This window comes from Diabrotica virgifera, chromosome 4 (assembly GCF_917563875.1).
Source record: "Diabrotica virgifera virgifera chromosome 4, PGI_DIABVI_V3a".
NCBI lineage: Eukaryota > Metazoa > Arthropoda > Insecta > Coleoptera > Chrysomelidae > Diabrotica > Diabrotica virgifera.
Genome location: NC_065446.1, coordinates 67,363,331 through 67,385,247, shown reverse-complemented (window position 1 = coordinate 67,385,247; position 21,917 = coordinate 67,363,331). Strand labels below are relative to the sequence as shown.

Genomic DNA, 21,917 nt, shown 5'->3' with positions numbered 1-21,917 from the left:
CTCTAAATCCATACTTATTATTTATGTAACTGGTATTTAAACATTAAACTGTTGCATAAATTCTTTTAGGTAATACTCAGCAATCAAAATGATTTATGTGCTTTTTACAAGGAATAAAACGATATAAATTAGAATATTTTATTTGGTTTCGTTATATTGTAGTACCTATATGCAAGCACATACATAATTCATTCTAATGTCTGTCCCACCGTGACTTTACAGTACACGAACATACGGCAATACAATCCTTATGGGAGTTTTTAGCGCGGCGATACCGATTTTCTTCAAAAGAATTTTCAATCGAACATTACCGGGGTCCTAAAAATGTTAAATTAAAACTAACCCGTTACAGTCAAGTAAAACAATATTTTTCATTGTTTTTTTGTGAGTGATAGTCACTTTCGAAAAGTAATCAGCAATTTTATAATCGATATGCCTAATAACTTTTTTTGGTTAAGAATATTCATCATTAAAAGTGGATGTTCTATGGTTATTAATTTATGTATTGACAGTATAGACAGTTCTGAAGTAATGTCAAGAAAAATATAAAATAGATTGTCAGTCAAGTTTAAGTAAAGTTTTATATTGTCCTACAGTTGAGAATAAATAAAGTATAATTGTTTATGGTCAGTTCACCTAACTTAAATTATAACAAAGAATATTAAATAACCTTAAAATTATTACTGATAACATTGTATTGAGTAACTCATTGCATATTTTGTAAATTTGGATCCTAATTGCAGTTTATTGTTATTCATAATGACTGATTTCCAAGATGAAATTAATGTCATTTTAATGTGTTGACACCCTACGACAGTGGCAGTGAAAGTGAGGAAGACACATTGACATTTTTGACATATATATCGTACTAGTGACGTCATCCATCTGGGCGTGATGACGTGATCGGCTATTTTTTGAAATGAGAATAGGGGTCGTGTGCTAGCTCATTAGAAATGTTATTCAATTCCCTATGCAGTAATATAAACATTAACATGATTATTTGTACAGGGTGTCCAAAAAAATTGTTTTTTTAATTAAATTTATCGACAAAAAGAAGAATGTATGTAATTATTTATTTAAAATACATTCTACTGCTGTCAGAAAATAGAAATAAATGTTTATTAAACAAATAAACATTACTTTTCACTTAAATTCAATGTTCAAGCTGCCACCCATCTCCCTCTGCACAGTTTGAACATTGAATTTAAGCAAAAAGCATATTTTTCTGTTTTCTAACAGCAGTAGAAGATATTTTGAATTAAATAAATTACATACATTCTTTTTTGTCAATTAATTTGCTTTAAAAAATTTTTTTGGACATCCTGTATAAATATTTATCTTAATGTTTATATTATTGAATAACCTTTCAAATGAGCTAGCGCATGACCCCTATTTTCATTTAAAAAAAATAGTCGATTACGTCATCACGTCCAGATGGATGACGTCAGTAGTATGATATATATGGCAAAAAATCATAATTTAAAAATCGAATAACTTTTGTTTTTTTATATTTTTTTCGAACTCTGTGAATAAAGCAGTTTACTGGGTGGTCAAAATATAGTGAATAACCCTGTACATAAAGATTATTTGACAGTGACTTTGTCACCATTATCTTAGAGATGACTTTTGAATGTTCTCGGATAACCGTTGCATAAATTATTAATTCAGTTAATTAATATATTTTTTCACTATGTATCCAGTGATTAAAATAATTTATAGGCATACTATGCAATAAAAACTAATACTTAATCGAGAAAAAAGGAAAAGTAATAAAGTGTATTTTTTAATATACATATATTGTTATTATGGAACGCTTAGATAAAATTTGAACCTAAACAACAAAATACTTGGATCACAGAATATATCCTAGTGTATTCTCTGCTTGGGATCTTCCATAAATAATAAACAATAGATAACTTTTTATTAATTTCATGTCTTAAATCAATTATTTATCAAATATATGTACTATCGATATTATTTAATAAACAACTCAAAATATTTCCGAAGCCGTGTCAAATATCCTAAAATTGTCACTGTCTTACTGACAATATTCTATTCGACTGAGTGCGTTGTATGACAAAGATAGATTTTGGAAAATATTACCACGGACATTGTGTTCATTTTTTTTTAATCCTGAAAAAACCAATAAATATTTTTGAAAAATTTAAACGCAGAATGAGTGAATAAATTATTACCGGGGGCCGAAAGAATAAATAAAAAGCTTATTTTGAATGAGATATTTTAAATTAAAAATCACTAAATTTTCTCTTAGTTTTTCACCCCTGTAACTTATTAAAATAAACATTATAGAAGTTCTCAGGGACTTTCGGCCCTCGCTAATAACGTAATCTTTCATTCTGCGTTTAAATTTTTCAAAAATACTTATTAGTTTTCTCAGGATTCGAAAAAAAATGAATCCCATTTGAATAGCATTGAAGCAGAAACTATGTACCGATCCCCTTAATTTAAGTGGGAGGTGTTTCCTCATCCGTCATATAGTCCTGATCTTGCACCTAGTGACTACCACCTGTTCCGAGCAATGAAGACCTGGCTTGCAACGCAGCGCTTTGATGACGACGTGGAGCTACGGGACGGCGTTAAACACCTGATTGAAGTCTCAGACGGCAGAATTTTATGACAATGGCATTTCAAAGCTAGTTCACCGCTATGATAAGTGTCCGAATTTGTTGGGAGATTATGTAGAAAAAATAGTATTTGAGTGTCTCTCTCAAATGTATATAATGAAATCTTGTTCTTGTACTTGTTTTTTTTTATTCCAAAACGTAACGTACTTTCTGAATAGATATCCTGCATGTCTCATGTATAGTCTGGGCAGATTATCGGAGAACAGGCCATTTTTGGAAAAAGTTATTTACCAGCAATTTTATTGCTGGAGTCGAATCTTATGACTGTATATATTAATAATATAGGTATGCAAAGTCCGCAGATAGTGTGCTACTTTTTATAAACAAAATGGCGCCCGGAAAATCGTGTTTTTTTCAATTTTTGCTCCATAACTCCAAAGATTTTAACTTTAAACCAAAAACACCCAAATAAAAATTCACCGTAATTAAATTCTGCATAGAGACGTGTTTTTCCCGATTTATTCGACGAAAATTTTCCCCGAAAAATGCCGGTTTTTTCAACAAAATCTTTAATTTTCAACTAAAATTTTAGATAATTGTTATCAATAAATAAATAACTTGGTAGCATAAAAGCTCTTTTCGTATAGATTATTTCCAGAAGCCGATGAAAATTAAATGAACAGTTTAGCAACAATTGAATTATTAACTAAAAATTTACGGTCGCTATAATAACCACAATAATAATTATGATACATAAGAATATCTATGATTTTTGTATAAAAAGACACTGTACCTATCTGATGTATTTTACAGAATTGAAATTGGACTATTTAAGCGGCCTCAGGAATATTTTAAAATTATAAACAATTTGACTTATAAACAAATAGAATATCTCGTGAAATATTAAATTAAATTAAATCACGAAAACGGTATTGGAAAAAAAGCGCCAGGACGCTTCTTTTAAAAGAAAAAACGTTTAATTGTGATGAGTGGTTCCTGAGATACAACCGGTCAAAGTTGACCGTCATTTACGGCAAAGATATAAACAATAGGATCATAATTTTCGAACCATTACCTTTTTATTTTTATCCTCTCTCTTCACACCAATTTTCATATCTTTAAAATAATTATAACATATTATAATAAAAACTCGATATTACGAGTCAAAAATAGCAAAATTCCAATCAAAAATTAGGTTGGAGAAAATGTAATCTCAAAGTTCAAAATCGGTATACGTTAAAAAAATGCATTTTCTCGGCTTCCCATGGAGCAATTTTCTTCATTCTTTTTTTGTTCCCAAGTAACTCGAGTAGAACCATCTAACTAACGCATTATTAAATGTCAAAGTTGCTTTTGTTTTGTTATAATAAATTTATTTATTTATTATACCAAAATTTTTAATTTGTTTAAATAATTCAGCTTTCAAATGAGAATACATATTTGTGTTTTTAACGTTAAGTCAAAACTTAAGTAGTAAGTTTATCTAAAAAAAAGTCTACAACTGGAAAAATATGTAGTGTTTTTTTCTTATAAATAAATTAATCTATTATAACAAAACAAAAGCAAGTTTGACATTTAATATTGCGTTAGTTAGATGGCTCTACTCGAGTTACTTGGGAATAAAAAAAGAATGAAGAAAATTGCTCCATGGGAAGCCGAGAAAATGCATTTTTTTAACGTATACCGATTTTGAACTTTGAGATTACATTTTATCAAACCTGATTTTTGATTGGAATTTTGCTATTTTTGGCAATTTTCTCTCGTAATATCGATAGTTTTTATTATAATAATATTTGATATGATTATTTTAAAGATATGTATGAAAATCGGTGTGAAGAAAGAGGATAAAAATAAAAAGGTGATGATTCGAAAATTATGATCCTATTGTTTTATATCTTTGCCGTAAATGCCGGTCAACTTTGACCGGTTGTATCTCAGGAAACACTTATCACAATTGAACGTTTGTTCTTTTAAAAGAAGCGTCCGGTCGCTTCTTTTCCAATACCGTTCATGATTTAATTTAATTTAATATTTCCTGAGATATTCTATTTGTTTAAAGCCAAAAAATTGTTTATAATTTTAAAATATTCCTGAGGCCGTTTATATAGTCCAATTTCAATTCTGTAAAGTACATTAGATAGGTACAGTGTTTTTTTATACAAAAAGCATAGTTATTCTTATTATATATATATAGTTTAGCTCTCCAGGCCTAGAAGGCCCATGGCTTGGTTTACTATTCCTTTCCAATCTCTCCTATTTGCTGCTTTATTTTTCCAATTTGTGATTTTCAGTTCTTCTATGTCTTTTTCAACATCTTTCTTCCATCTGGTTTTCGGTCTACCTTTCTTCTTCTTTCCTCCTATTCCTCCCGTTAGTATTTTTTTGGGAAGTCTCGTGTTTGGCATCCTTTGGATATGTCCCAACCATCTCAGTCTTTGTGATTTTACGATCCCTACTATGTTTGGTTCACCATACATCCTCTCCAATTCCACATTTGGTCTTCTTATCCACATTCCATTCCATATCTTTCCGCCAAATATTTTTCTTAGGACTTTTCTTTCCCATACTTTAAGCATGACTTGCTCGGATTTGTTCATCGTCCATGTTTCACTGGCATACAAGACTATAGGTCTTATCACTGTCTTGTATATTCTTATCTTAGCCCCTCTAGATATGTTCTTATTTCTCAATAAGTTGTTTAGAGCAAAGATACAACGATTGCCAGCCATAATTCTCGCTTGGATTTCTTCTTTTATATTTGGTCTCCTAGTGAATGTCGCTCCTAGATATTGGAATCTCTCTACTTCCTCGAATTTATATATTTTTGCCTCTGTGTTTATTGTCAGGTATTGTCCTTGTGTGTATTCTCGTTCTGTCCATTCCATATATTTAGTCTTTTCTTCGTTTATGTATATCCCTTTCTTTCTTCCTATCGCCTCTAGTCTTTTTAGTATTTCTTTTAATTCTTGTTTGCTTCTGGCTATCATTACTATGTCATCAGCGAATGCCAAGCATTGGTGTTTTCGTTGGTATACAAGTCCTGTCCTGTTAATTTCGGCTTCTCTGATGACTATTTCAAGAAGGATACTAAACAACAGTGATGACAGTGGGTCTCCTTGTCGTACCCCTTCACCGACCCTAAACTTATCTGTTTCCTTTCCATTTATTTTAACCCTGTTCTCTGTTTCTCTGAGTGTAACTTTTACCATCTTTATTAATTTTTTACTAATTCCAATTTCACATAGTGCTTTGTATATTTCTTTTCGTTTAACTCTGTCAAAAGCTTGTTTAAAGTCAATGAATAGGGCCATTGTAGATTTTCCGTATTCGTAGCTTTCCGCTTGTATCTCACGCAGCAGGAAAATTTGATCCACCGTGCTGCGTCCTCTTCTGAATCCACATTGATATTCTCCTATGTCATTATCTATCTTTTGTGTTATCTTGTCTTTTATATGTACTGCAAGTATTTTATATGCAACGTTTAGTAGGGCTACTCCCCTGTAATTATGGCATAAACTTTTGTCGCCTTTTTTGTGAATTGGACACAGTGTGGCTTCAGTCCATTCTTTTGGTATGTGTTCTTGTTCCCAAATTTCTTTTATCAGCTTTTCCAAATGCTTAATTAGTACTGGTCCTCCATATTTAAACATTTCAGCTGTTATTTCATCCTTACCTGGGCTCTTGTTTTTCTTTAGTTTTTCTATTATTTCTTTTATTTCTTTTTCATTAGGTGGTCTTTCCTGTATTTCTTCTTGATCAATATTTTCATTCGGTCCTTCTTCTTCTTCTTCTGCATATTCTGTTGTGGGAATTTCATTTAGAAGCTCTTCGAAGTATTCTCTCCATCTGCTCAGTATTTCTTCGTCGCTTACTAAATTCCTTCCATTTTTGCTTTTGTAGTGTACAGGTTTTCTTTGGAACCCCTTTTTCTCATTTTTTACTCCTTGATATAAGTTCCTGACTTCTCCATTTTTATAGTTTTCTTCTATGCATTTCAATTTATCTTCGTTGTACTTTCTTTTCTTTGCTCTTATGATTCTTTTAGTTCGTTTTCTTTGTTCGTTGTATTGTATCTCCATCTCTGGTGTTTTCACTTGCATCATTTTGAGTCTTAACTTATTTCTTTCATCCAGTTCTATTTTACATTCTTCATCAAACCATTCTTTGAATCCATCTTTTATATTTCTATTACTGACTTGCGCTGCTTTGGTCATACATACTTTTATTTGCGTCCATTTTTGTTCGATGTTTTCATTTTTTGCAATATTTTCCAGTTCTCTAGTGACTAGTCTTTCATATTTACTTTGTTCTTCTTCTGACAGTAGTCTAATAGGTTTAGTTACTTTGTACCTTTTTTTCTGTTGATTTCTAAGAACTGGTATTATTAACTAAAAATTTACGGTCGCTATAATAACCACAATAATAATTATGATACATAAGAATATCTATGATTTTTGTATAAAAAGACACTGTACCTATCTGATGTATTTTACAGAATTGAAATTGGACTATTTAAGCGGCCTCAGGAATATTTTAAAATTATAAACAATTTGACTTATAAACAAATAGAATATCTCGTGAAATATTAAATTAAATTAAATCACGAAAACGGTATTGGAAAAAAAGCGCCAGGACGCTTCTTTTAAAAGAAAAAACGTTTAATTGTGATGAGTGGTTCCTGAGATACAACCGGTCAAAGTTGACCGTCATTTACGGCAAAGATATAAACAATAGGATCATAATTTTCGAACCATTACCTTTTTATTTTTATCCTCTCTCTTCACACCAATTTTCATATCTTTAAAATAATTATAACATATTATAATAAAAACTCGATATTACGAGTCAAAAATAGCAAAATTCCAATCAAAAATTAGGTTGGAGAAAATGTAATCTCAAAGTTCAAAATCGGTATACGTTAAAAAAATGCATTTTCTCGGCTTCCCATGGAGCAATTTTCTTCATTCTTTTTTTGTTCCCAAGTAACTCGAGTAGAACCATCTAACTAACGCATTATTAAATGTCAAAGTTGCTTTTGTTTTGTTATAATAAATTTATTTATTTATTATACCAAAATTTTTAATTTGTTTAAATAATTCAGCTTTCAAATGAGAATACATATTTGTGTTTTTAACGTTAAGTCAAAACTTAAGTAGTAAGTTTATCTAAAAAAAAGTCTACAACTGGAAAAATATGTAGTGTTTTTTTCTTATAAATAAATTAATCTATTATAACAAAACAAAAGCAAGTTTGACATTTAATATTGCGTTAGTTAGATGGCTCTACTCGAGTTACTTGGGAATAAAAAAAGAATGAAGAAAATTGCTCCATGGGAAGCCGAGAAAATGCATTTTTTTAACGTATACCGATTTTGAACTTTGAGATTACATTTTATCAAACCTGATTTTTGATTGGAATTTTGCTATTTTTGGCAATTTTCTCTCGTAATATCGATAGTTTTTATTATAATAATATTTGATATGATTATTTTAAAGATATGTATGAAAATCGGTGTGAAGAAAGAGGATAAAAATAAAAAGGTGATGATTCGAAAATTATGATCCTATTGTTTTATATCTTTGCCGTAAATGCCGGTCAACTTTGACCGGTTGTATCTCAGGAAACACTTATCACAATTGAACGTTTGTTCTTTTAAAAGAAGCGTCCGGTCGCTTCTTTTCCAATACCGTTCATGATTTAATTTAATTTAATATTTCCTGAGATATTCTATTTGTTTAAAGCCAAAAAATTGTTTATAATTTTAAAATATTCCTGAGGCCGTTTATATAGTCCAATTTCAATTCTGTAAAGTACATTAGATAGGTACAGTGTTTTTTTATACAAAAAGCATAGTTATTCTTATGTATCCTAATTATTGTGTTTATTATAGCGACCGTAAATTTTTAATTAACAATTCAATTGTTGCTAAACTGTTCGCATTCAATTTCCATCGGCTTCTGGAATTATAATCTTTACGATAAGAGCTTCTTTGCTACCAAGTTATTTAATTATTGATAAACAATTACTTATATAAAATTTTAGTTGAAAATTAAAGATTTTGTTGGAATAACCGGCATTTTCCGGGGAAATTTTTTGTCGAAATAAATCGGGAAAAACACGTCTCTATGCAGAATTTAATTACGGTGAATTTTTATTTGAGTGTTTTTGGTGTAAGGTTAAAATCTTAGGAGTTATAGAGCAAAAATTGAAAAAAACACGATATTCGGGCGCCATTTTGTTTATAAAAAAAGTAGCACACTATCTGCGGACTTTGCATACCTATATATTATTAATATATACAATCATACGATTCGATTCCAGCAATAAAATTGCTGGTAAATAACTTTTCCTGGTATTTTGCTAATTAGCCCAGAGTAGTAGCGCAGTAGCAACTTGTTTGGTGTGGGAAGATCTATTCCAAACAGGGCACGCATATTCAGTAGATAAAAGACACACTGCCTGTGCTGTTGTTCAAATGCCATCCGCACGGAACGTGTTAATACGCCAGAACGTGCACCCTTAACTTCCTGAGCATGCTGTTCTTAGTTGTTAGTTTCCCTACCGTTTTTAATGCAGTGTTGTCTGTGAGTCGGAGACCGGTCCAGGAGTTACTCCAAGATATTTAGGTTGGTCTCTGTGTTCTAATGTATTTCCATTCTTCGCAATTTGGAGTTTTCGTTTAGCTTCCTTTGAGCAAAGGTGGAACGGAAGGCTGAGCCCTAGACTTGGGATTTTAGAAAGATTATGTCTCGGGGACTCCTGAAGGATGTAAAAAGTCATTGTTTTTAAGGCAATTTAGAGTTCTATTCTTTGAGCACATATTGCGAGATCGTCAGCATAGAGGAAGTGCTTGGTCTCAGTCGATGTGGGTTGATCGTTTGTATATAGGTACATATTGAAAAGCAATGGTGCTAAAATGTTTCCCTAAGATAGGCCGTTCTTTTGACCTCTTCACCTACTTAGTTTGCCCTCCAGCATGACGAAAAAACGTCTGATTTGCAGTAAAGAATATTCGACCCTACCTAAATGGTGGTCATTGAGGGTTTGTACAATTTGTCGAGCAATGTCTTGTACCTTACTGTGCCATAGACTGCTGTCAGATCTATGAAAGCAGCCCCTGTTATAAGTTTTTCTTCGAATCCCTCTTCAATAAATATTCTACTAGGGCGAGGAATTGACCGGTGCACCATTTGTCGGGTCTGAATCCTCCTTATTTTGGGATGAGGTGCATCGTAGACATTTTTTTCTATTGTGGCCCGGATGAGTCTCATGACTTTAAAAAAGTGGCACAACACCGCAAGAAGAATCCTGGATCCGTAACCACAGAGGCTACGCATGATATTGGTTTTTATTATTTATGACTGAAAAATTTTGAAATATGAACATTTTTTAATGACTACCTGATTGGAGTAAACCTAAAAGAATATAATTTAAAAGAATTGTTCAAGATTTCTTTTCATAAATTATTGTCTAAAACAAGGGTAGCATTTTTGTCTATTTTAACAGTGCTCTAATCATACTTTCAATATATCTTATGCGTGATATACACGGCGCGTCAGAGAAAACGGGCACCCCAAAAAATGAGTAGTTTTTGATGTCTCATATCTCATAAATCTGCCTTATTCTTTAACAATATCGCTGTAATAACATTGTTGCCAAAAAGGTAAATTTTCATTGTATACCGGGTGTACGAATTAACCTGTGTTTTTTTCTCAAAGTTCGTAACACCCTGTGGAATATTCTAGCATTTATAAAATATGTACTGAAATTAAAACCCAACTATAGTCTCAGGTTTTCTTAACAGTCTGTTTTTTATTCATTCGCTTATGTTGGATAATACAAAAGTTAGGTACTACCATACAGTATAAAGAGGGACAGTAAAACCTCTTCCATGTCGGCATTTAATCTCAAGAAGTAATACCGGCAGTACGCAATTGGTAATTCACCAGTGGTGGATGTGGGTTTTCCCTGTTAAAACCTGTACACGTTTCTGTGCGACTAACAATGCGAGAGTGGGGCAAAAGCGACTGGGAACATTGCGCGGTCGCCATGCGCGACTAAAGATTTTACTTCCAATTTTTCGGAGAGTCCCAGCAACCAAGAGACGTCAATAACGTCGACGAAACGTTAGTTTTTGTTGAACTGACCATATACACGTGGTTGAACATTACGTCATACCGACGTCTTTTGTAGGTGATTTTAAATACGTAAAATTAATGACGTTAAAAGACGTTTTCATTTCAGACAGCCGAAGTCTGACGGCTGACGTCACGAAATTGGGAGAAGCTTAAAAATTGCAAAACAAAGGTTATAGCATAGGTTATGTTTGTATCGTAGTGGTGGATGTGGGTTTTCCCTGTTAAAACCCGTACACGTTTCTGTGCGACTAACAATGCGAGAGTGGGGCAAAAGCGACTGGGAACATTGCGCGGTCGCCATGCGCGACTAAAGATTTTACTTCCAATTTTTCGGAGAGTAGTGGTTCTACTGTCCCTCTTTATACTGTGGTATTACCAACTAGCCATGTTCTTCATCAGTACAGGGTGTTTCTAAATAAGTGCGACAAACTTTAAGGGGCAAATCTGCATAAAAAAAATAATGGCCGTTTGCTTTATAAACACATGTCGGAAAATGCTTCGTTTCCGAGATACTGGATGTTGAATTATTTTCTTACAAACTGACGATTTATTTATTGCTCTAAAACCGGTTGAGATATGAAAATGAAATTTGGTAGCAACCCGTTAAAGTTTGTCGCATTTATTTAGAATCACCCTGTACTGATGAAGAACATGCATGGCTAGTTGTTAAAGTACCTAATTTTTGTATTATCCAACATAAGAGAATGAATAAAAAAAAATAGAATGTTAAGAAAACCTGAAGCTATAGTTGGGTTTTAATTTCAATATTTTATAAATGATAGAACACAGGGTGTTGCGAACTTTGAGAAAAAACACAGTTTGATTCGTACACCCGGTATACAATGAAAATTTACCTGTTTAGAAACAATATTATTGTAGCGATATTGTTAAAGAATAAGGCTATAACATATTAAAAAAACTACTTAAATCGGACAACGTGTTTAGGAGATACGAGACATCAAAAAGGACCCATTTTTTAGGGTGCCCGTTTTCTATGACGCGCAGTGTATTTAAAACTGAGTATCGTTTAAAAACCAATTAGTATCTACTAGTTAATAATAGTAATCACATAAAGCTGTTGGTTTATTTTTTTGAATACTAAAGTCTTGATAATATTGATTATTTATATCTTCATTCGTGTTTTGATTATGGAACGACTATTCCGAACTGGTTGATTTTTCGTTTTTTGCTGACAGAAAATACCAAATAAATAACGAAAAAAGACGTCTAAAGAAGAGTATCTATCGCATGTATGACACCATTGGTTGCTGGTATATTTTGTGTCGTTAGAAGGTTGTTGTTCACTTTCACTTTACCTGGAACACATTAATTTTAATTAAAATTAACAATAAAAAAATTGTGGCGATTAAACGAATATAACAAAACTATTGAAAATTAATAAGAATATATTAGGCCTGGATCCCGCGTACCAAAAAAGTTGATTAATAGCAAGCTGAAAATTTGTTAATAGCTTAACGGTGTCTATATAGTCAGACAAACGTTGATGTACGGGAACACTGGAACAGGGAAGTTTTAATTGTGGACCAGTTTAAAAATTTGGAACGTCAGATTACGAAAACGTCCCATGTATTTTGTCGAACAGAACATCCAATTGATTTGTTACCCTTTCATTAAACTCTCATGCAAAAATCAGACTGCTATTACTAACCAACATGAAGTAACCATATCACGCACTGGCGCACGATCGTCAGCGAATGGGTTAATTTAGTACGTTCCTTAAATGTAAAATATTGCAAAACCTCTAAATTTTAAAGAACCGATTGGATTGACATGAAATTTGGCATACATAACTAACAAGTCAAAGAAAAAAAGTGATATTGTGCCAATGTGTGATTTTGCCCTAGGGGTATGACTATCACCCCCTTTTGGGTGTTCGAAATAAGTCCGGAAATAGATAAAATGACTAATTCTAAGTAACTTTTGTTCCATAAAGTTTTTTCATTAAGTTAATACTTTTCGAGTTATTTGCGAGTGAATATGTTAATTTTTCTACAAAATAACCACGTTTTCAGACGGTTTTTCGCAAATAACTCAAATAGTAAGTATTTGGTCGAAAAAAATTCTTATCAAAAATATAGCACGTAAAAAAGTGAAAAACATGGTGTATATATTAGGTCACTATACCTAGTAGAAGCAGAGTTATAGCTAATGAAAAATAGGTTCATATTCGTCAAATTCCAAATCGAATATATATTTCAACGTGCCATAACCAAAAAACGAAGCACATTTGGGGAAAATTCATTTTAACTTTTTTAAAGTGTTTAAAAGATGCTTATTTTTGTTAAAAAAAAATTTAGCATCAAAAGTAAACAAGTTACGCTCAAAATAAAGTTGGTCTTTTTTTTGGTAAGAAATCGGGAAAATCACCCCCTAATTAGCATTTCAAATGAACTTAATTGTTACCACTTCACAAGTTTTTTACTCGCGTATGTATTGATCATATGAGCTGTAAGTTTCATCGGTTCAAAGTGCTTATTTTTGAAAAAGCTGTAGTTAAAAGGGCTTGAACGACTCACTTATCACGAGTGTATGCAAATTTAGAAACACCGAATCCTAACCAATTTTTGTCTTACAGAAAAACAAAAGAATACAAAATATTCAGAAAAGTAAAGCCGACTTTTTTTATTGTTTAAGATTTTTGGTATCTCTAACAATTTTTAAGTTATTTTGAAAAAAAAAGCATTTTTTTTTTCAAAATAAAAATTTTGAAAAATTTTACTTTTAAACCAATTTTTTTCAAAAATAAGCACTTTGAACCAATGAAACTTAAAGATAGATAGTATAAAGAATAAATAAGCAAAGTAACTTGTGAAGCGGTAACGATTAATTTCATTTAAGTTGCTAATTAGGAAGTGATCTTCCTGATTTTTTTTTGCCAAAACAAAAGGGACCAACTTTATTTTGAGCGTAACTTGCTTGCATTTGATGCTTGAAATTTAAAAAAAAAACAGAAATAAAGTTTTTTTAATCACTTTAAAAAAGTTGAAATGTTTTGTCCAAAAACGCTTCATTATTTGGATATTTCACATTGAATTATTCTATTTGGAATTTTTCGAATATGAACCTATTTTCATTAGCTATAACTCTGCTTTTGTTAGGTATAGAGACCTAATATATACACCGTTTTATTCATTTTTTATAGGCTATAGTTTTGCTAAGAATATTTTTTTCGACAAAATGCTTACGTTTTGAGTTATTTGCGAAAGACCGTCTAAAAACGTGGTTATTTTGTTCAAAAATGAACATATTCACTTGCAAATAACTCAAAATGTATTGATTTGGTGAAAAAACTCTATAGAACAAAAGTTGCTTAAAATTAGTCAGTTAATCCGTTTCGGGACTTATCTTGGACATATATTTTTTCACCCAGAGATGGGGTGAAACTCACCCCCAGGGCAAAAGCACATATCAATTTTTTTCTTTGACATGTTAGCTATGCGTAAGTCAAATTTCATGTCAATCCAAGCGGTTCTTTAATATTTACAGCAAAAACCGTGACAGAATGTAATAAATGGAGTTAATAGAACGTCTTTTTACTACTATGAAGAATGAATTTATAGAATCTCTTAACAAAGGACGAAAATTAACGATCATTTTTATTGTCTTCTAGTTTGAAAATTCAAAATAAAATGTTTTTATAACCGATTATTAAGAAACTTTTTATACCCCAGGCTGTGGGTCAAAAATAGGTCGATTTCAGGATATAATTCAGGAATTTTTGAAACCTATCAGGTGTTGTAAAGGACGATGCCAGGAATAACTTCTACTAAAATGTAACCAAAAATATTGTGCGCTTTTTTTTATTGCGATTTTCATTTGTTAAATTTGAAATTTTTAATGATTTTTAATTTTCAGCTTAGGATATTGATTTAAGAGAAAAACTTTTTAATAGAAAGTTGTAATAAATTAAAAAACCTACAATTTGAGGTATGGTAAGTTTAATTTCGTTAATTGGTTATTGCAAAACAGCCTGCGAAAGGTCCAAAATGGCCTTTTTTTACAAGTGCATTATTTATTGTACAAATATATTTTTTATTTTTTAAAGCTTTAAAATGAAGATATTTCAATTCCAAACATAAAAAAATTGTAAAGCCAGATTAACGAATTTGTTGCTTAGATATTATAAATTGTTTATCCCAAGAGGTCAAATGTCGAAGGCTATAACTTTAAAAAAAAAATCGTAGAGAGTTGGTGAAACATCCAATCTCCTTCTATAGAGTTATATTTTCGTATTCTGATGTAAATAAATGCGTAAAACATTTTTAAACCTCTAATTTTTGGGTTTGAAAATAAGGGGGCAAATTTCGTTATAAACATTTAGAGCTGAAGCGGCCCTGTACATCCTATGAGTTTCTAACTTACAGATTATTGTTGCTAAAGATGAAACAAAGATTTATAAAAAAATAGAAAATTTCTACGACCAACTGAAGCCAAGATAATTTTTGGGTTTGAAAATAAGGGGGCAAATTTCGTTATAAACATTTAGAGCTGAAACGGCCCTGTACATCCAATGAGTTTCTAATTTACAGAATATTGTTGCTGAAGACCAAACGAATATTTATAAAAAAATAAAAATTTTCTACAACCAACTGAAGCCGAGATAATTGTTTTTTCTTTTCTTAAATCGTAGTGCCTTTATTTATAACAATTAAGAAATTATTTTAAAGTCATTGACTAAAGAAAGACTTATAATTATCTTAAAATAAAAATTATTATAAAATATAATTATATTTAATTATTAAAAATTATTTTTAAAATCGGTGCTTTTGTAAGCGGCTGAATTTTGCAAATCGCCCGGCTCGCTTCAAATCCGCGCGCTCGGAAAATTTTTACGTAACTTGTATTAAATTTTGACAGAAAACAATTAAATAATATTATTTACCATTATAATATATAGTCGGTCTTGACGGTCCAGTTAGCTGGGGCTCAGTCGATCGACAAGTTTAGTGGATTTGCGATTTGCGGTCGCTGGTTCGAGCCTCAGCTAGGTCATGAAATTTATAAAAGGCCAACGCCGTAGTATAAAACTCAATAGAGTCTACGGCTTGGTCTGGAATAAACTGGCGTCTGATCGACCTATGGAGGAGCGGTACGGGAAGGGATAAGGGCTTCCGGCTTGGTGATACTCCTCCATAGATCCCTACCGAAGGGCGTTGACGCCTAAGAACGGTGTATACATACATAATATACAGTCTATTTACCACTGTATTTGTTTTCCTTGATAAACTTTTATATGTGAAATCCAAAACGAATAGTCACTACAAAAAGAAAAAGTTTTATATTGTACATTACAGTAAGAAGTAACATTATTATTGTCCTTTTCATGAGCATTTTTCAATGCGTAACAAATGATAGGAAAAAGGGTAAGTCCGTGATAATACACATTTATGACATTTATTCTAACATGACATTTTAGTTAAGTCTGACAGTTGTCACATTTTATTTTCAATTTGGAATAAAAACAAATCAAATGTGTTTCTTGCATTTATAAAATGGTATTTTTTTTGATTTGTATAGTCTTATAAATTATACAGATTATATTTGTAATATTATTAATTAAAAAAATATTTTTTTATTATAGCGCCATCTATCGACAACTAGAATAACTAGAATAAATGTTGTAAATGTCTGTAATCAGAGACGTGCCTTTTTTTCTGTCACATACAATTTAATGCGTTAGAAAGAAAGAAATCGAAAAACTGACGCACTGAAAGATGATCATGAGAAAAAGAATATTATTGTCCTTTTCATGAGCATTTTTCAGTGCGTAACAAATGATAGGAAAAAGGGTAAGTCCGTGATAATACACATTTATGACATTTATTCTAACATGACATTTTAGTTAAATCTGACAGTTGTCACATTTTATTTTCAAATTGGAATAAAAACAAATCAAATGTGTTTCTTGCATTTATAAAATGGTATTTTCTTTGATTTGTATAGTCTTATAAATTATGCAGATTATATTTGTAATATTATTATCTAATTAAAAAAAATATTTTTTTTTTATTATGGCGCCATCTATCGACAACTAGAATAACCACCGAACTAGAATAATTACCAAAGTAATCACCGACGTGCCTTTTTTCTGTCACATACAATTTAATGCGTTAGAAAGAAATCTAAAAACTGTGACGCACTGAAAGATGATCATGAGAAAAAGAATATTATATTTATATAACAATGAGAAAATTAAAAATATAGTTATATATTTCATATATATGTACAGAGCCGTGCGGTACATCTTTTCAATATGATGCAAGTCTTCGAAATGCCGCCCCCTCAAAATGCCTCAATATTATTGAAACTTAATACTAGTATTTATTTTTATTAAATGAAATTACACAAAATGAACGAAAACTTTTATTTTAAAAACAAAACATACTTTAAATTAAATGAAATATGTATTAACATTAAATAACATTCATGAAAATTTCAATTATTTTATCCTTTTGATTTTAATTTTGGCAAACTCGTCAATCAGGTTGGTGTAGTCTAAAGTAGCAGCTAGTGAGGAATTTATTAAAATAAGTGCTAATTTTTTTAGTTTTGTTTGTCTTATGGAACTTCGTAAATAGTTTTTAATCATTTTTAGTTTTAAAAAACTTCTTTCCCCAAGCTACCGAGACAGAGAGTGTTAGTAAAATTCTTATTGGGCCGGTACTTTCTGCATCTCGCATGACAAAATTCATCTAACAGGGGTTTAATCGGGACAGATAATACCGGCCTTTAGTGATACAACTCAACTATATTCGGGTATAAAGAAATTAGGTTATTTTGGCACAAATAGTTCAAAACCTCTAAAGGTTTCATGGAGGGTATATTGGGATAAACCATGCAATAATTCTTCTAGAAAATCATTTGCCTCTATATCCGATTCTTTTTCTATGAAAAGTATTGAATGAAGATATTCTAGTATTTTATCATCTTTCCCTTTTCTGCAATTTCATTATCAGTAATTTTCATTTGGTCATAGCCATAGCCAAATTGTCAGTAAATTTTCATTGTTTCCATAATTTCTGACGACATTTTTACACAATCTGACAAATTTATAGTTACATGTTGCAACGTTTTCGAGACTGAATTTATATGCAATAAAATATCATGCCAAATAACTACACGGCATATAAATTTATAATTTTTAATATTTTTTTACTAATCCTCGTGCTTTGACTTTAGTTTCTGAATCATTGTTGACGTCTTCTATAATTTCGAATGCATTATATATTTTACAAAATAGAAATCTTAGAGGTTTCAATGCATCTATTCGACTTATATATTAACCATCTAGTAGTACTCAACGGTTTTAATGTTAGTTGTGCAACATGGTTTTTTTTCAGAACTTCCCAACGCTTTGTAAAACCAGAAAAAAGTGTACAGTTCTTGTATAATATAAAAAAAAGGTTGTTGTTTCTGTAGAAGAAGACGCTGCGTTATTTATGACTAAGGTGGCATGCACAGGGCACGTAAAACGCCCTCGGATATTTTTCAAATATTCTGTTTTTCAAACCCCTTTCTTATTCCTTTCATATTAACCCTGTTATCATAGCCGTTTTAAATCAAGAACTAATTTTTCCAAATGTGTCAAAATAAGTTCTGTACCTTCACCTGTTAAATATTTTCGGCTGACACTTGGTCCTACATATATGTTTAATTATTGAATGGCTCAATTATTTGTATTTTGATTTTACTGATTATGCCGCCCCTATTGTGATGCCGCCTGATGCAGCTGCCTCCAGTGGTGTCATGGTGTGGGAACGCGTGGGAACGCCGTTCCCACACTGGTTAAGAAAAGAAAAAAAAATAATAGAGAATTTAGGTTTTGTAAACAAAAATTAGCAATGCGTTCCGGCACTGCGTTCCCGCACTGCTAATTTTGCCATGACACCACTGGCTGCCTCACCGCATCATAGCACCGCACGGCCCTGTATATGTATCATTTTTGTAATATTATTTCTTCAGAAATGAAATTTCACATATAAAAGTTTATCAAGAAAAACAAATACAGTGGTAAATAGAGTGTATATTATAATGGTAATATTATTAAATTGTTTTCTGTCAATCAATACAAGTTACGTAAAAATTTTCCGAGCGCGCGGATTTGAAGAGAGCCGGGCGATTTGCAAAATTCGGCCGCTTGCAAAAGCACCGATTTTAAAAATAATTTTTAATAATTAAATGTAATTATATTTTATAATAATTTTTATTTTAAGATAATATAAGTCTTTCTTTAGTCAATGACTTTAAAATAATTTCTTAATTGATATAAATAAAGGCAGTACGATTTAAGAAAAAAAAAACAATTATCTCGGCTTCAGTTGGTTGTAGAAAATTTTTATTTTTTTATAAATCTTCGTTTGGTCTTCAGCAACAATATTCTGTAAGTTAGAAACTCATAGGATGTACTGGGCCGCTTCAGCTCTAAATGTTTTTAACGAAATTTGCCCCCTTATTTTCAAACCCAAAAATTATCTCGGCTTCAGTTGGTCATAGAATTTTTTTATTTTTTTATAAATCTTCGTTTCATCTTTAGCAACAATAATCTGTAAGTTAGAACTCATAGGATGTATAGGCCGCTTCAGCTCTAAATGTTTATAACGAAATTTGCCCCCTTATTTTCAAACCCAAAAATTAGAGGTTTAAAAATGTTTTACGCATTTATTTACATCAGAATACGAAAATATAACTCTTTAGAAGGAGATTGGATGCTTCACCAACTCTCTACGATTTTTTTTAAGTTATAGCCTTCGACATTTGACCTCTTGGGATAAACCATTTATAATATCTAAGCAACAAATTCGTTAATCTGTCTTTACATTTTTTGTATGTTTGGAATTGAAAGATCTTCATTTTAAAGCTTTAAAAAATAAAAATATTTGTACAATAAATAATGCAATTGTAAAAATGGCCATTTTGGACCTTTCGCAGGCTGTTTTGCAATAACCAATTAACGAAATTAAACTTACCATACCTCAAATTGTAGGTTTTTTAATTTACTACAACTTTCTGTTAAAAAGTTTTTCTCTAAAATCAATATCCTAAGCTGCAAAATTAAAAATCCTTAAAAATTGCACATCTAACAAATGAAAATCGCAATAAAAAAAAGCGCACAATATTTTTGGTTAAATTTAGTAGAAGTTATTCCTGGCATCGTCCTTTACAACACCTGATAGGTTTCAAAAATTCCTGAATTATATCACGTTTTTTCACCCACAGCCTGGGGTATTAGTAAAAATGGGAAGATAAAAATACAGGTGTGTGATATCCAAAGTTAATAAAATATGTTATGACTGGCTATTAAAACCTTTTGGTGAAAATAGAAGATGCAGGTGTGTAGATGAAGGGTCAATTCCTTGATTTTTTGTATATACAAGCCCGACGGGTAGGCGCTAAATGATTATTAAAAGAAGAAGGGTCGAGGTAATAAATTTAAGAGGTTTGTGAGGTAAACAGTGGCGGATTCAAGGGGGTGTCACATGGGTCATGGACGCCCAGACAAAAATAAATATCAATTCAATAATCCTAAAAAAAAGAAAATCCGAGAGCCGTCAAACAAAAAAAAATTAGGCCCGTCCAAAAAATAATTAAAAACCCACTTATCCTACGGGTGGTGAGACTAAGTGACCTTGACTTTCCATTAGAGAAAAGTAATTAAATCACCCTCAAGAGTCATGATCTCCCCCCCCCAAATTTCTGGATCCGCCACTGGAGGTCAAAGTCATTTAACGAAAATCTCGAATGAGGGGAAATATAGTACAGAGGCGTATTTAACAAAGAAATATGTTTGTCGATAAATAAATATATACAGAGCAGTATTAAGAAAGAAATATGTTTTGTCAATATGTTACACATATGCTATATACTATATAGAATATGGAAATTTATATTTACATCTTTTGGAATATTGTCAAAATTTGATTCTAAAGTTTGCAAATTTATATTGCTCTAACAAAAATTGTTAATGAAATAAAAATACATTTACCTGATTGTTTACTGAACGTAATTTGTTTGTCTTGCAAAAGGCTATCTTTAATCTGGTAGTACCTCATACCGTTTGTGTACAGTGTACCTGCTATGAGATGCCTTAGTACTAGTTCCCTTGCTAGAACTTTATCCGTTACCAATTTGCTGAGATCTTCAACGGATAATCCAGCAAATGCTTTCTCTGTGGGTGCTAAGAGTGTAAATATTTTTGATCCTGAAATAAAAATATTATAATTTTAATAATTTATTCATTATTTTTTAATTTCTTATTCATTGATGCAATTTTGATGCAGACTCAGACATAGGGCTTCAATGGCTTAAACAAGGCAAAGCATATGATCATTAGCAAGAAAAAGATAGCAGAAGGTCAACTAACTCTACGTCAACGAAACCCATGTAGAAAGCGTGACCCACTACAAGTACCTAGATACCACAATAAGTGAAGAATGGACCAACAACCAAGAAATTAGAGCACGCATCGGAACTAAATCCACCTCCAACCCATGGGGGCCTTCTTCAAGGGCCACAACCCCTCTCTTGGTATAAAAATAAGAATGCTGCGATGCTACGTCTTGTCCTTTTTTATGGTGTTAAATCATAGACCTTGAACGAGGATACCTATATTTGAGATGTGGCTATATCGGAATATACTTAAAATCCCGTGAACCGACCGAGTCACAAATAAAGAAGGTTACAATAGTTGACACATTATGCGAAATTAATCCAGATACGGCTTCCTATGCAAGCCATCCTGCAAGGAAAAATATTTGGAAAGCGAGGTCCAAGAAGAGGAACATCCTGGTTGAAGAATCTCAGAACCTGGTTCAACACAACATATGTGCAGCTTTTCCGCGTTGCTGCAGATAAAGTGAAGATTGCCATGATGATCGCCAACATTAGTCACAGTTACGCATATCAAGAAAAATAAATGCTATGTTTGGTCAACTATGATACAGGGAGAATCGTAGATGCTCACAATTTACTTTTATATTATTTAGAACTTGAAAATTTACAAATCTATTGCATTCTGAAGGAAGTTAAAAGATAAAATTAAGCAAGTGCGTGTATATAAACTGGAATCAAACAGATGTCGTCAAGGTGGATAATGAAACAACGCAAGCTCAAAAAATTCTCAGAGGTGTTAAGACAGGGTCTGTTCAATTTATATTCAGAAAGTATCCTCCAGGAA

The 21,917-nt window shown here is 31.6% G+C and overlaps 1 protein-coding gene across 2 annotated transcripts in view; it reads right to left on the bottom strand.

Annotated features, from left to right (window-relative positions):
• Window positions 1-9,954: 9,954 nt before the first annotated feature.
• LOC114324810 (uncharacterized) overlaps window positions 9,955-21,917 on the bottom strand; it is a 177,999-nt gene continuing 166,036 nt past the window's right edge. For both annotated transcript variants that reach the window (XM_028272679.2, XM_028272680.2), the window contains exons 5-6: window positions 20,727-20,942; window positions 9,955-12,039 (exon numbers count right to left, since the gene is read on the bottom strand). In XM_028272679.2, coding sequence (XP_028128480.1) covers window positions 11,951-12,039; window positions 20,727-20,942 — 305 coding nt within the window. In that variant the 3' untranslated portion in view covers window positions 9,955-11,950. The remainder of the gene's footprint in view (window positions 12,040-20,726; window positions 20,943-21,917) is intronic.